The 16,725-nt window shown below is 41.0% G+C and overlaps 1 protein-coding gene across 1 annotated transcript in view; it reads right to left on the minus strand.

Moving 5' to 3' along the window:
- Positions 1 to 16,725, minus strand: part of ppap2d (phosphatidic acid phosphatase type 2D) — a 45,274-nt gene that overhangs the window by 10,281 nt on the left and 18,268 nt on the right. Inside the window, exon 2 of the mRNA XM_036567397.1 lies at positions 1,544 to 1,701. Within this exon, the coding sequence (XP_036423290.1) occupies positions 1,544 to 1,701 (158 nt within the window). The remainder of the gene's footprint in view (positions 1 to 1,543; positions 1,702 to 16,725) is intronic.

A 16,725-nucleotide genomic window follows, 5' to 3' on the forward strand; every position in this document is an offset into this window, starting at 1 on the left:
CGATAAATCCAGCCCTACACTTAAAATACACTGGAGAATCAGGGTCATGTAGCACTCTATTACAGGAAATGTACTAAGGGTGGGCGTCGATATTCAAATCCACACTCATCTTAGGCTACACTTAGACTTCAGGCAAATCGGATTTGTTTCTCAAATCAGATCTTTTGAGACAACTGTCTGCTATATGTGTTTACAGCACTCAATGTTATTTGCAAGTGATCATATCGGATTTGTGTGTCCAGACATCACCAACCTATCTGCATGGGTTGCTGCGGTAACGACATCAGTAACTACGTAGATATGCTGGTGACAGGGATTTAAAATGCAGATGCAGGAGAGATGGAGGTGCAGCATCTCGCCATCCAAACTCTCTGGCATAAGCATGAATCTTTGACACTCTTCTTGAATCCCAGCACTTCTGTCACTCTGGATTTGATTGCATTTCAAACCAACTCCAAATGTAGTTCGGATGTGATCTGCAAAAACTGGATTTCATGTGTTTTTTGTTCTCCAAACTTTAAAAACTCTAGATCACTCTAGATACAATCTGAATATGCCAAAAATCAGATTCGGGCTGGCAGTCTGAACAAGGCCGTTGTGTTCATTTACTTAATCAGAAAATGCATGTGTCATTCAAAATTGAAATTGAAAGAAATCATGTGTTATCTCTTCAATCTCTTCAAATTTAAGCTGTTGACTGAGCGTGTGGCACTGAACTGCTGCCGCTGACTCTCATCCCATCTGCTCAGCGACACAGCCAACCAATATTGGTTGGACAGGCAGTGCCACAAAATGGCCTGACAACAAATTTGAGCTGTTTTTGGCAAACAGAAAAACATCCGTGGGCAATTTCCTTACTGTACTTTTTTAGGTCTTTGGGCTTTGGGTTAACTGTCTTTAGTTATAAGACAATGAAGCTGTATTAGAGTACAGGTGGCCAAATTGGCTTATTTATCTTCATTCATTAGCTGTGAATACATAAGAGCTCCAAATTGACAACAGAAAAACTCAAGCTCAAATAAACAAACATATCTCACTGCTGCCCCATAAACATGTTAAATCACCAGTCAGAAGTTTTTCTTTACATATATTTACCTCAACCCAACAGTAGAAAAGCACCCATTTCACACTCTGTTTGCTGCAGCATAAACATATAATTGTGAAAGCTAACAACTGTGGGACATAATCAGCTCAAATAAGTGCTATTGGGAGATTATGTATTAACTGTGACAGGCCTAGTTAAATGTTCTGTGTTTTTTGCTTTTTTACTAGTAGCAACATAAAATGTTCTCTCATTTGGAAAATACTATTTTGTGCACCACTAATCTGCATAAATCACCAGGAAAACATGACAGAATCTTTTTATTTTGTGAATATAAACTTTACAGTGAATAGAAGACTAAATAAAGCAAAACAGCTGAGTGCTCAGTAGACAGAAGGTAATGATGTTAAGCAGTGGTGCTGTATTTCTGGAGGGACAGTTCGTCTAGCAGCTCTTCTGAATGATTGTGTAGACGAGTGGAGATCTGTGTGCTCGTCTCACCGTCACCCCCGTGATGATGATTCCTCCAGCGATGAGCAAACTGTCCGGAATGGCCTCATTCTCCAAGTTAGGGTACGTGATGCTGGGGTCTCCGCAGAAAAAGCCTCTCCTGTACGGCTTAACCGTCTTCAGTTCACATGCAAAGAAAGGGATGGAGGCTGTGGAGAGGGGAGAGAGGGAGAAAGAGGGGTTACATGTCTGTCAAAAGTAGGGGCAGGCAGATCAACACTGAACTGTCAATACTTTTGATCCTGGTATTTTCTTCTGAGAAACGTTCCTGATGTAAAACTACCAAAGTTTTCTTTAACTCCTTAAAAAAGGTTCATTAGATCCTGAGGCTTATTATTCAGTAGCTACAAGAAAAACAATGCAAATGGACTGAGCTACAGGAGGACTGAGGAATGAAGTCTGGGCAGGGAGGTGTTGGCAGTTTAAGAAGTCAACCAAATAAATTAATATTTTTTAATAAAATCATTTTTTTGCTGAATGACTGTTTATGGTTCAATGCTTCAATCATGTCGAAAATTAGAAAACTGATGGAATTTTCCTTTGAATGTGTAGGATACACAGGCATTGACCCGCTATATAGTAACAGGCCTAATGTTAGGTTATTTTGATCAATTTAGAATCAGTGTTAGCTGTTCATAATTTTACTCAAGCATAACTGACTGTGTTGTTCAAAGGCACGTCACGGATATCAACAGCACTTGTAGAACACTGACCAACTGCACGTTTCATTATAACGAGAACAAAATTAGTTATTATTAGTGCAAGACAGTATGCCAAATATTGAATAAAATCATTGTATTCACAGTTTTGATAGAATGTAGGACTACTAGTTCTTTTTTCTCTGTTCCAGCTGATCAGATGTCTGAAAAAATAAATATTGTGATATATATATATATATATATATATTATGCAAATTTCTTGAAGTATCACAATATTTTGCCACTTTACCCACCTCTACTTTGGAGTATTTCAAGTTTCACTAATAGACAGTAATAATAATATAGTAAAGTGAAACCCACAGCTCGAGCTTTTCTTATTCTTATAGAACATCTGAATATTCAAGATATGTGTGGTGGTTTTGGGGGGGTGCCTTAAGATCACAGTGAGATAACACCTTATCAGCTGAATTATGTGCTATTAGAGCCAGGCTTGAGACTTCAGTCTGTCACTCGTGCCTTTGTTTGTGAAATGAAGACGTGGACCTGAGGACCTGGCATTCCACACATAACTCCAGCACAGACAGAATGACAGTGCTGAAAGATTCAGGATCAGGAGATGAACAGGGCCCCGAAGAAAGGAGGGATTGTGGAGAAGACTGAACGCGAGAAGAGGAATGAGGAATGAATCTGCAAGAGATTCTGTCGAGACTCGTTCTGGAAAGTACGGTTCATTCTGAGAACACAAACATGTTCTATCAACCGCAGCACACTCAAAGAGAAAGTGCTTAAGTATTAATGATTAAACAGGGCACTCCTGCTTTATAGCACCCATTACCTGAACCATTTCCTGCTGGACACTGATAAGAGTGGAGGGAATTCTGGGAAATCAGGGTGGCTCTTAAGGTCCTGGGCAAACACATCCTTGAAATGAGGGCAATGGGTAATGCTGGTCAAAAGTCTGGAGGTCTAGCTTATTAATAAGTACAAAGGGTTTTTGTCAGTTTGCAATAACTTAGACAGCAATTCCACTGGTTTCTCAACATTTCTGCATAATAATGTAAACAGTCATTCAGAGTGTTTTGATGTGAAACGGTTCCTTGTAGAGAAACCTACCAACACTTTTCTTTACAGTCACAGTGATAGGAACCAGGGGTTGCAATATAACATAAATACAGCCATATTTACTATCTAAAACAACCAGTAAACCTACATGTCTTTTGAGTTTTTATATGGTGGTAAAATAGTGATAAATCTAACAAACAAGATTTACTTGCAAACAATTTTACCTTCCACTGCCCTTCGTGCACCTCTCCAAATGTAGTTTAAAAATAGGTTTTAGGCCAAAACCTTATTGCAAAACTGTCAGAAAACAAGGAGTGAGTTTACAGCACTCAATAATCCGATCATAATCGGATTTCTGCAGTTATTTGATTTTTACAATTGGTCATGTAAACAGCATACTCCGATATCTTAGATCAGAGTAAGGTCTAGAAATCTGAATAAGAAATCTGATAAAGAATAAAGTAATCAGATTTCTCAGTGCATATATTCTTTTACTCGGATTTCTTTCAGATTTCGTCTGCACATGTGTGAAAACAGACGCCGGCACCGGAAACAAGCGAGCAGTGTTGCTGCGAGATGCAGCAAAACACTTTTGGAGTGACACTGAAACCCACTACATGCTTGACGAAATGAAGGATTTAAATATTTAAATCATCTTCTAGATGATGTATGTCCATATTTTCAGTTAAAGTGGCGCAATGTTTTAAAAAAAAGTGGCGGCATGAAGTTTGACATTTACTTTATGTTTACATCACGTCTTATACTGTGAGTTTATTGGCTGGTTGCAAAGCAGAAATCTGATTACCTCCTGACTCATGTAGACCCAGAGTTTCCCATTATCTGATTACTCAAGTGCATGTAAACGCATGGATTAGATTACTGATCAAGTCTTATTTTCTGCGGTTATCGGATTATTAAGTGTACGTAAACGCACTCAATGTCCCAGGCATCAGCCAAAGTACTAACCATTTCAGGTAATAAAATTCTGTGAGGGAGCTTTTAGAGGAATTAAATCCTTCAGATGTCTGGTTCACATCACCACACAGAACAGCACATTTCACATTAAAGCACTCTCAGTTAGGGATGCACGATGATTTTTGAATCATATCAAGCTTAGAAAGGCAATTGTTGAAAAAAATTAAATGATGTTTAAAAATACAATCAGCATCGGACAGATGTTTTGATCTGACCAATATTTCAAACTGATATTTGCTGACAGGTTTATTATACTCCAGAGGCCCAGAATATTTAAGCAATGCAGCACTACAGTGCTAAAATATTTGTATTTTGTTCATTTTACTACCTTAGTAACCCTCTGTAAATAAATGTTATATTTCTCTGTAATGCTAGTCCTGGTCGGTTTCCCAATTTCGACATTTTATAAATGTTTATGTATCGGCAACAGAAGATATGTGCATAAAAAATGATCAGATATTGTCATCGGCCCACAATTTCTATATCAGTGCATCCTTAGACTGAATGACTTGGCTTGACATTTAATTATGCAGAAATTTTGAAAAATAGGTAGGAATCCATTTTAACATATTAAATAAACAGCTGTTACATTTGACAGAAATCTGTCATAAGAATAAAACCAAAGCTCACTCATTTGATCCTCTTGTTGGGACATCAGCTCTCAACTGCATACAAACTTTTCAGGTTTTTAAACCACCTTTGGGCCAAAAGAGTTCCAAAATGTGTTTTTAACGACAGTTCGGAAAACTGTCAAATCATTATTTAGGCAAAATCTACTCTTCACATCAAGTCAGATACTTTGATGAACATGAAGCTGGGTGCTGAAACTATATACTGTATATACTATATAAATATACTCAAATGGTTAGCAAGTAGCTATTAACCATAGCAGGTATACTGTCCTACTTAACAGAATGCTAACAACGTAAAATTTAAACAAAGCAAGATGTTCCCGAACTTTTGAAGACCAGTGGCTGTTTGTAAAGTAGACCAATAACTGCAAAGTAGATCAATAACTTTCTGTAAGGTTCACCAATAGGTATTTGTAAAGAAATCTAATAACAGTTTGTAAAGTAGACCGAAGACTGTAAAGTAGACCAATAACTTTTTGTAAAATTTGCCAAAAGTTTGTTGTAAAGAGATCCAGCAACAGTTTACACTTAACATCAAGGCAGATTGATGAAAATGAAGGAGTGTTGAAACTTAATACACTTAAACGGTTAGCAAGTAGCTATTTTTTTTTAAACTTTTTTTTTGATGTTTTACCCGATTTTCTCCCCAATTTAGTCGTCACCAATTCCACCTGCTAGTTAGGACTCCCCCAGTCACACGATACTATCAACTAGGAGGGCGAAGGCTAACACAGGCTTCCTCCGAGACCTGTGAAGCGCCACCGCTTCTTTACGTTTTCACGCAACGTCATTGGACAGCTGAACGCGCTCGGAGGAAAGCGCCAACCGCCAGATCTGTTACGTCAGCTAACAGACACCTGCGCTGACTAGCATCGCGCTGAGTGAAGGGGGTAGAAGGGGGGGGGCATCCTACCCACCCAGAGAGAGCAAAGCCAATTGTGCTCTCTTGGACTCCCAGCTACGGGCGGCTGTAGCATCACCAGGGATCGAAATCGCGATCTCCTGATGATAGGGCCAACGCTTAGACGTTTGCGCCACTCAGGAGTGCAGCAAGTAGATATTAACCTTAGCAAGTATATCATCCTACTTAACAGAAAACTAACAGCGAGAAATTTAAAAACAAAGGAAGACGTTCCCAAACTTTTGATGACCAGTGTACTAAAGCCATGGCTGTTTGTAAAGTAGACCAATGACTGCAAAGTAGATCAATGACTTGTGATCAATCATGTAAAATCAATGTAAAGTTCACCAATATACTTAATATACTCAACTGGTTAGCAAGTAGCTATTAACCTTAACAGGTATACCGACCTACTTAACATAAAACCAACAGCTAAAAGAAAGCAAGATGTTCCCAAACTTTTGATGACCGTTGTACTAAAGCCATGTCTTTCTTTATCTGCAGCCATGTGGGGTGCGTGTTATGGGATTGACCAAGCTATGCTAAACTTTGGCCTGCTTTCTCAGAGGAATCTCTCTCTCTCTCCCCTATTCCTCTGCCTCTCTCTCTCTCTCTCTCCTGACCCTTCTCGCTCCCATGCCCTCTCTCCTTCAGCTCGACCCGTAGAGCCTGGGACTGATCATTAACCCTCCTCTCTTCCAGCACCCGCTGGAACACAGCCACACACACACACACAGATCCTGCCAGGGGAGCTCAGAGTATGTGACCACGCAGAGTCAAAGTACCATGTAAAAGTCTGAGGCCACCCTTCATTTATTAATTTTCTAGTCAAAATGGCCATTCAGCACTATTACTATTCATTTTCAGGAGATATTTCTGTGGACAGCTGCCAAAACTGAGTTGGAAAATGACTCCTAACAACTTTGCAAGACCTGGTAGACCACCCAAACCGTCCCCACCAGATAAACAACATTTAAAGCTTTCATCCTCGAGAGAGAAAATCAAACCGTGTTGCTTCAAATGTGAAAAAATCCACAGGTTCTCTTGTCTTCAGCGCTATGAGTCTGAAAGGATGTGTATCTGTCAAGAAGCCCTTACTGAGAAAAGAAAACAGGCAAAAAAAAAAAAGAAATGAAAGAAGCTGCTGGTGTTCTCAGAACAATAGACTGACCACCCCAGAGTCCAGAGCTCAACATCACCGAATGTGGGATTATCTGAATTATGAGAAGCAGAAAATGCAACTTCTAAGACTGAACTTTGGAGGTGTGGAAAAATCCCTGCAGATTTCTTTAAATAACTGACTCCTGAAAAGAGTGGAAGCTGTAATAAAGGTGTAATAAAGAGTGAACAAACTAGATACTGATAAATCTAAGATTATATTGAGCTGTTGAGACTTTTGTGTAATTTTCTGTAGTAATTTTTAAGTATGTTTCCTGCTTTTTGCCCTTATGCTGAAAAGTGAATAATTTTTTGGCATGAAATAAAAATAAAGGAAGGTGGCATCTGACTTCTGCACAGTATTATATGTAAGCACCTATATGTAACAATAATATGTGTGTGCCATTTTATTACAGGTAATATATATGTGTAAATATATATACTTACAATACATACAGCTGTTGTCAGAACAAAACCTCATATCTCCAAAATGACAGCTTTACAGAAGGAAAAAAACATACTTTACTTTGAATGTAAGAATTTTTTTCCAAGTCGTTTTGGGCCATTTCTTTTGGCCCATTCATCACGATATTTACCCACAATGTGAAGGGCAACAGGTGTTTTCAAATCCAGTCAAAAACTGAAAAACACAAATTTCAACTCTAGTCCTAAAGCTAAGTTCAGTAACCAAAAAGAAATGGTTTGGCAATTTAAGTTTGGCAGAATAAACCTGCACGCACAAAGACACCACACTCACTTTCACTCACACACACAACAATCACATGCACACACACTCACAGATCAGATGTCTGGATCAATACGGTGGAAAGTGCAAACCGGCTCAAGGTTGCAACAGCAGGTTAACAGCGGAATATTGACTGTGGTCATCGATTTTGGACACAGAGCTAATAAAGATGACTCACACAGATACACACACATACACATCTCTACTCAGGACCATGTCAGCTCCCACAGCCTACTCCACTGCTGAGCACAGCTGGAGCTGCTGATATGTCTGAGAGTGAAGGCTGCTTTTTGTCAAAGACTGAAGACCAAACAGAGATAAATGCAGCCAAAATGAACAAAAATGCTAACAGCCAGTCATGAGACTAGGGAACATCCTGGAGTTCAGCGAGGCCTCCTTAGGACACGTTTCAGCAGAGATAACAAACCTCCACATCAACACAGAGTAAGAGCGAGAGAGACAGAGAGAGAGAGAAAACAAAAACATCATTTGACACAGATCCCCTCTCAGTCCCGCTGCCAGCAGCAGTGCATGTTCCACATTTCAGCCGTGTTTCTCTCTCCAGGCCTTTTTAAGCTATGTGTGTGGTGGGGTCGCTCAGATGGACTATCTGATAGTGATCTGCTGTTGCTGACCTATCAGCTTCAGTAAGCATACCAAAATGGAAGACGCTTGAAAACTCAGGCTCTATCGAGAAAGTAAGACTAAGAGCCTTTAGAAATAGGAGTTTGTTATGTAACTTACTTCATTTGTGTACCTGTGACTAATTAATACATGAAATAACTTAATAAGGCAGCTCTAGTGACCCGAGGCAGTTGGTTCCCATCAACAGCGAAGAGTCTTGCCTCTGTTGTAAGCCACAGAAACCTACAAATGCAGAAGTGGCAGGACACAGCAAGGCACAAAACAAACAAGTCGTAAAACCATCCGCTGTGAAGCAGACCAATGGCTGTAAAGTAGACTAATGACTGTTTATCAATTAGATAAATCACTGTAAAGCACTAATGAGCACTAGTGAGACTAATAATAGTAAAGTAGATCAATGAGCATCTGTAAAGTACACTACTGAATAAAATACACCAATAACTGTAAAGTAGACCTATGACTGTTTGTAAAGTAGACTAATGACTGAAAAGTAGATCAATGACTTTTTGTAAAGTTCACCAATGGGTATTTGTAAAGAAATCCAATAAGTTTGTAAAGTAGACCAAAGACTGCAAACTACTTTTTTTGTAAAGTTCTCCAACATGTATTTGAAAACATCATCATCATCATCATCGTCGTTAACCGCTTAGTCCAGCTAGGGTCGCGGTAGCAGTTGGGAGAGCAGAGAATCCCAGATGACCCTGTCCCCCGCAACTTCCTCCAGCTCATTCCCGGGGACCCCAAGCCGCTCCCAGGCCAACCTGGAGATATAATCCCTCCAGCGCGTCCTAGAACGACCCCGGGGTCTTGTCCCGGTGGGCTGTGCCTGGTACACCCCCACCGGGAGGCGTCCAGGGGGCATCCGGATCAGATGCCCGAACCACCTCAGCTGGCTCCTCTCAATGCGAGGAGTAGCAGCTCTACTCCGAGCTCCTCCCGGATGGCCGAGCTCCTCACCCTATCAAATAGAGTGTAGCCCGCCACCCTGCGAAGAAAGCTCATTTCCGCTGCTTGTATTCGCGATCTCATTCTTTCGGTCATTACCCATAGCTCATGACCATAGGTGAGGGTAAATAGAGAGCTTCGCCTTGCGGCTCAGCTCCCTCTTCACCACTACAGCCCGGTACAGCGACCGCATTACTGCTGCCGCCTGTCCCAGCCTGTGGTCGATCTCACGATCCCTCTTCCCATCACTCGTGAACAAGACCCCGAGATACTTAAACTCCTCCACCTGGGGCAAGTCCTTTCCCCCTACCTGGAGTGAGCATGCCATCCTTTTCCGGGCTAAGACCATGGACTCAGACTTAGAGGTGCTGATCCGCATACCAACCGCTTCACACTCCAGTGCGCGCTGGAGGCATCCATGTGATCCAGCCAAAAGAACAACATCATCTGCAAATAGCAGAGACGCCACCCTTCGGCCTCCACACATAATGCCCTCCTGACCACAGCTACGCCTTGACACCCTGTCCAGGAATATCACGAACAGGAGTGGAGACAGGACACAACCCTGGCGGAGTCCAACGCTAACACTGAAAGAGTCTGACTTAATGCCGAGTATACGAACACAGCTCTCACTCCGGGCGTACAGAGATTGAATGGCCCAGAGTAGCAGCCCCGGCACCCCATACTCCCGGAGGACCTCCCACAAGATATCTCGGGGAACACGGTCGTAAGCCTTCTCCAAATCCACAAAACACATGTAGACTGGGCTGGCAAATTCCCATGCCCCCTCTGCCACATTTTGCTTCTGCCACCGTTGTGGCTGCCACCTTTTTTGTCTGTCGGTACCTATCTGCTGAGTCGGGAGTCCTTTGGGCCATCCAGTCCCTAAAGGCCTCTTTCTTTAGCTTGACGGCCTCCCTCACCCCCGGTGTCCACCAGGGGGTTCTTGGGTTACCACCCTGACAGGCACCAACAAGATTTTGGCCACAGCTACGCCTGGCAGCTTCCACAATGGAGGTTTTGAACAGGGTCCATTCAGACTCCATGTCCCCTACCTCTTCCGGGACATGAGAAAAGCTCTCCCGGAGGTGGGAGTCAAAATCTTTCCGAACAGGGGCCTCCGACAGTCGTTCCCAGCACACCCTCACTATTTGCTTGGGCCTACCGGGTCTGACCATCGGTCTTCCCTGCCATCTGATCCAACTCACCACCAGATGGTGATCGGTTGACAGCTCAGCACCTCTCTTCACCCGAGTGTCCAGAACATATGGTCCCAAGTCAGATGAAACGACAACAAAGTCGATCATTGACCTATGACCCAAGGAGCTCTGGTACCATGTACACTTATGAACATCCTTGTGTTCGAACTTGGTGTTCGTTATGGACAATCCATGCCTGGCACAGAAGTCCAATAAAAATTCACCATTCAGGTTTAGATCGGGCAGGCCGTTCTTCCTAATCACGCCTCTCCACGCCTCAACCCCTATCAAGGAGTTTGGTTCCAGAGCCGACACTGTGGGTGGAGGTGAGCCCAACTATATCTAGTTGGTACCTCTCAACCTCCCGCACAAGCTCTGGCTCCTTCGCCCCCATTGAGGTTACATTCCACGTACCAAGAGCCAGTTTCTGCTGCAGGGGCACTAGGCCACCAAGGGCCCCCCCGCAATCTCCCACTGCCTATCTCCCACTGCCTATATTTGAAAACAAACCCAACAAAAGTTTGTAAAGTAGACCAAGGACCATAAAGTACATTAATAACTTTTTGTAAAGTTCACATATAGGTATTTGTAAAGAAATCTAAAGAAATTTGTAATGTAGACCAAGGACTGTAAAGTACATCAATGACTTTTGGTAAGTTTGTTAGAAGGCAGTTGTAAAAAGATCCAACAACAGTTTGTAAGGTAGACCAAACACTGCAAAGTAGATCAATGATTTCTTGTAATGTTCAACAATGGGTATTTGTAAAAAAATCCAATAACAGTTTGTAAAGTAGACTGTTTGTAAAGTTGTAAATGATCTGTGTAGAGAGATGATTGCAAAATAGGCCAATTTGTGACTATTTGTAAAGTACACCAATGACTGTACAGTAAACTAATGACTGCTTGTAAAGTACAACAAAGACTCTTATGTAGATCAATGCCTTTCTGTAAAGTTCACCGATAAATATGTGTCAAGCAGGCCATTGAGAGTTTGTTAAGGAGTAAATGAGTTTTGCAAAGTGGACTGATGACTGTAAAGTATGATGACTGCAAAGTTTGGGCTTTTCTAGCTATCTAATACACAACAATGTGGGTGGGGATTGCTAATGGCACAGGTGTTCCTAACTTTTAATCCTCTTATCAGTGTGCCTTTACAACTGGGCTGCACAGCATAATCACTTGCAATAAATGAACCCACCTACAGTGAACACTGGACACCAAATAAGCTGCACAGTGTACACCAGAGATCTATTCAACACTGTGCTTACACCTTTGCTCTTTAGACTGAAAAATGGAAAGGCACAAAAAGCTAATGTTGCTAAAATCCACTGAAAATTTGCAAATCAGCATGAGAAATCTCATGGATCCCAAATCGCTTTCGTTTATTTTTAGTTTATTCAGTTTTTTGGGTGAGGTTTGACTCTAAACTCAGTGTCAACATAGTGAACAAACACACACAGTCCTGCAGTCACTGACAGGGTGGTCCATTAGCCTACATACCCCGAGGAAGTCACCCATGACCCAGTTGCTACCCGAGCCGGCAGCTGGTCTCTGTCAGAGTCAGTAGTTGACAGGGCAGGGCGCGTTGGCCTGTGTGGAACGCACATGCCCCTCCGAGCCTGCCCGGTCAAGGACCGGGACACAAAACAAGGGCATATGTCCTACAAACATGGGCAGCAACACTGCTCCAGGAGATCTACTGCTCTACAGAGTGTGGTTCTAACTCTAATTTAGGCTGAATCCTGGAAACAGTTGACCTAATCATGATCTTTATTATTATTATCTGAATATAAGAGCCAGATATGTTACATTAGGGGTAAAGCTAAACTCTACAGGGTTGGGTACCACACGCCTTAGACCAAACATGCTATGAATAACATTGGATAACAGGGCTGCAACAAACGACTAATTTCATAGTCGAACAATCCTTGATTACTGAAACGAATAATCGATTATTCGGATTATGAATCACTACATTACCAAGTAACTTTTATGTAGTTTTTAGCTTTTAAATTTAGCTTGAGGTTATTTTGTACATTTGCTAACTAACAATGAAGACACTGAAGAGGAATACCATTCAAGAATTCACTGTTTTAATGAACTTTCCTGCTAATACAGAAGATAAAAAAATGAAACTCCAATATATTTTTCCTGTCAAAATTTATAACCAAGGATGTGCAACGTGGCAGCAATAAAATATAACAAAACTAAATCAGTTTTTCTTTAATCAAATAAAAAAAATCTAAATTTAAATGTTAAATTTAAACAGTGCAGTCTGTGCTCTGTGCAGTCTGCTGTCCATCTACACTCTGCTGCAACTAAATTTTACAATCACAGGTCTTTATTGAAATAGAGGAAAGTCAGCATCTCTCCGTGCTCCTGTGAGAGTCTCGCTCTCCTCTAAGAGCGGATATTTTCCCCGCTGTAGAGGAGATGCGCTGTGATGGAGCGGATGGGAAAGTGGCGAACGTTGTGGTGAACTTCTCTATGAACAGTTAAATGTGAACGATTTTGTGTAAACTTCATTTCAGCGGTAACCCTTCGTCCAGCAGCCCTGTGTGTTCACGAGGAACTACCTCCTTAAACTGTTAGCGAGTGGAGCTAAACGTTCGCGGAGAACAGAAATCTGTTCGCGGTCGCTCTCCTGTGTTCGCCGAATTCGACCGCACCGGTGGCCTCGACGCTAAGGCGACGATGCAGTGTTTAAAACTGTAAACGTTATCTGGAAAGTGAGCAGCGTCGCTGTGAATAATAGTTACCTGCTCCTCTGTTCCAAGTCCGTTAACGATTCCAAAGAAAATGCATTTCGAAATAGAAAATGGTACAGCTCAGCTCACAACATGAAGAAAGACGCAATTTAACATTAGCTAACTAGCTCGCTAGCACAACTATCGCGCGTCTCAAACCACACACTTCTGTACTTCACACACTACACTAATGAGTGCACTTCTAATGGTATATGCCCTATTTTTACACACTATTTAGTGCGCTAGTATGCGGTTTGGGACGCGGTGTATCTTACTGAGATGAATCTTCTTCATCCAGTGAGGCGACAAGTTTCCTCTTCAGATGCTCCATCATGGAGGATGCGCTCTCGTGCCAGCTAGGCTCGGCTTTACAAACAGCACAACCGACCGCTTTTTTTCTGAGTTTAGCTCCCGCACTTTAGAGGATTTTGTTCGTGAGGCTGCCATCGCGCTGTTGTTAACTCTCCAGTGAGCGGTAATGTCAAAACATTTCTAGTGAGCGCGAGACACATGCGTAATGACGTCACCAACTAATCGATAACTAAATTAGTCGTCAACTAATTTGGTCGTCGATTTTAGTCGACTAAGTCGAATAATCCTTGCACCCCTATCAACATTTGAAGAAAGACGCTAATGCTTCTGTGTTTAAAGTCTTAAATGCTAATTAGAGATGGTACAACATCACTTTTTCTATGAATGGTACAGTGTTTGCATCTATATCTAATATGATTTTATGATTAGAAAAGTTTAGCATAATAGAATTAAAGAGCAAAAAATGTCTTTCTGTGTTTAAGGGAAAAATTAAAAATATTGAAGAAGCTTTTAGCACGAGATATTTAATTTTTTAGATATAGTTTAGTTGGATGCATCAACACTTAAATGTCTGGGCTTTTTATAAGTCAATTCTAAATTCTAGATTTAGAATTTCTGGGGTTAATTCTATTAGAAAGCAGTGCGGCAGGCATTGAAAAAGGTCTGTTGGAGAGCTTTTATTTATATGAGCCAAACCAATCCGTGCTCTGTAGAGTCAAACATACAGAATACTGAAAAGCAAATCTCAGAGCTGAAAATTGTATTGTGCCTAAAATGTGCAAATGTGTATTATATATATATTTATATCCCCTAGTGTGTTTGAACATTTGTATGCAAAAGTTTGGGCACCTCTGGTTTTAACATTTAGGAAATCTGTTTTGTTTAGAAAAAAATGTGGCTTGTGCAAAAGTTATGGCACGTTTTATATTTTATTTTTTCCAATATGCTGAAGCCCCTTTCTACTTATTGTTTTTGTGATGTTTTACTATGAACTGGCAGAGAAAGAATACTGCAGGCTTTTTTTGTTGAGAGATTATTGAATGTACTTTTTCTGAAATTGTTGTTTATCTGATTTGAGTTGGGTGGGACTAAACTTGGTGTAGGTGATGTCAGATCAAAGTACCAATCTGAGTTAGCAATATGTATGCATCAGTTACTCACGTTCGCCTCCCTCACAAAGTCACGGCTCTCCCACCGCTCCCGCTGAGTCCCAGCCAAAACTCCTAGCAAGTAGGTTATTTAACCTTTTCTAAATTTGTTAACAGGGCTTGTTATGAACGTTTATTACACTGTTGTTCATATCATAGCTAGACACTGCTTCCTACTAGCATTAGCCACCTGCTGCTGGATCCTACAATAAGCGATTAACTTCATTTACAAGAGTGTAGTAGGCAGCAGTCCACCTTAAATATAGAAATAAAAAACTAATAAGCTAGCTACTCCCCTAACACTGAGTCTCATTTCCCCGCAATTGTACTTTACAGGCACGACACACAATAAGGCAAACAAGAAATTTCTCCAAATATGACAGCGCCAACTTATAACAGGAGCCCGACTGACTTCTGCTTCAGGGGCACGGCCCAACAGTTAGCTAGGTAGCTACAGGTTATGGGTATAACGTCATAAAATGAAAGCCTGAGTTTTCAAATATTAGCTGCAAAAATTAAATCTCTAAAATGACCATTAGACAGTCAAAGACCGCTCAAGAAGAGCAAAGTGAAAGAAATTTTTCCAGGATAGGCTCAAACACGTAGGTCATCATATCGATTGGTGGTGTCGCTCGCCACTATCACCAGAACTGGGTTGTACATTGCTTGGGAGATGCCACTGCCAATCATTCTGCGTTCTGACAGGCCCAAACAGCTCTGAGCACTGGAGCACTTATCTACTATTAAATTGTGTTAATTTATATCTATTTTTCAAATGTAACGCTGGTAAACACTTTTTATTTTTATATTATTTTTATTTTTATCTTCACTATTAAAACTAAAATTTTAACATTAATAACCATGTTAACAGGGGCTTTAAACTCAGCAAATACACAGAAATTTTGCACAAAAATTTGCATAAAAATGCTAAATTTAAGTGTGTTAACTTACTTTCATTTAAAAAATCAACAAAACATGTAATATGAAAAATGTATCGTGTTGCAACACAACTGTGTTGAGACAGCTTGTTTGAGTAAATGCTGCGTTATGATGCTCTGAGTACGCTGCTCTCGTCTGTTGAGTCGTGACTGTCTGCGTGTGTGGTGCTCTAATTTGCTTTCTGGGAAAAGGCCCGAGCAGCCAGACAGCTCTTCTCTGAAAAATCTATTCAACGCTCGAACATCATGTACAACACTGGAAAACAAGTCCATTTGCTGGGGGATGAGATGGAAGGGAAATGGCTCTTACTGGCAGGCCTAGCATATCTAGAGCACATCATTAATGCATCTACACTGTAATGGGATACAGCTGCAAGTCTCTTTACTTGTCATTTATATGCTGAGGTGAGTCAATAATATTGATTGGACTACATTCTATGAACCAATCCATTACTGTGTATGTGTCAAAGTTTAGAAGCACTAGTCAAAATAATAATAGGTTATGGAATTTTTATTTGTATATTACAAACAAAGCCATTTCAATACTTAATAATACTGTAACTATCTATTTACAATACTTTCGTGTCAAGTTATCGGCCAAAATTTGATCATCGCTCAAATATGATGAATTCTGGGTGTTATTTTTTTTTAAGTGTACAGTTGTACGCGGAAGTTTAAATACCCCTGGTCATATTACATGTCTTGTTGTTCTCTGTGGAGGATTTGTTAGCTTATTTTTCTTAGAAAACCAACAAAACACTGACTGCACACTTCTGAGAGGTAGCGTATGTGTGTGAGAGGGTAAAGTCCAAACACTCAGATCAAAATGTGACAGATTTGTACACTGAATTCAGTCCAAAATGCACAAAAGAATAAAGAATGACTACGCCAGCTCTCAACTTCTCTCACACTAAAGTCTTTCGCAACAAGCCCCCAAACCCAGCAGCACAACACAGTGCGATCTCCCACACTGCTGAGAGCTCAATACAGAATACAGAGAGAGAAGATACAGAGAAAGAAGAGAAGAGAAGAGAAGAGAAGAGAAGAGAAAAGAAGAGAAGAGAAGGGGAGAAGAGAAGAGAAGAGAAGAGAAGAGAAGAGAAGAGA

This window comes from Colossoma macropomum, unplaced genomic scaffold (assembly GCF_904425465.1).
Source record: "Colossoma macropomum unplaced genomic scaffold, Colossoma_macropomum, whole genome shotgun sequence".
NCBI lineage: Eukaryota > Metazoa > Chordata > Actinopteri > Characiformes > Serrasalmidae > Colossoma > Colossoma macropomum.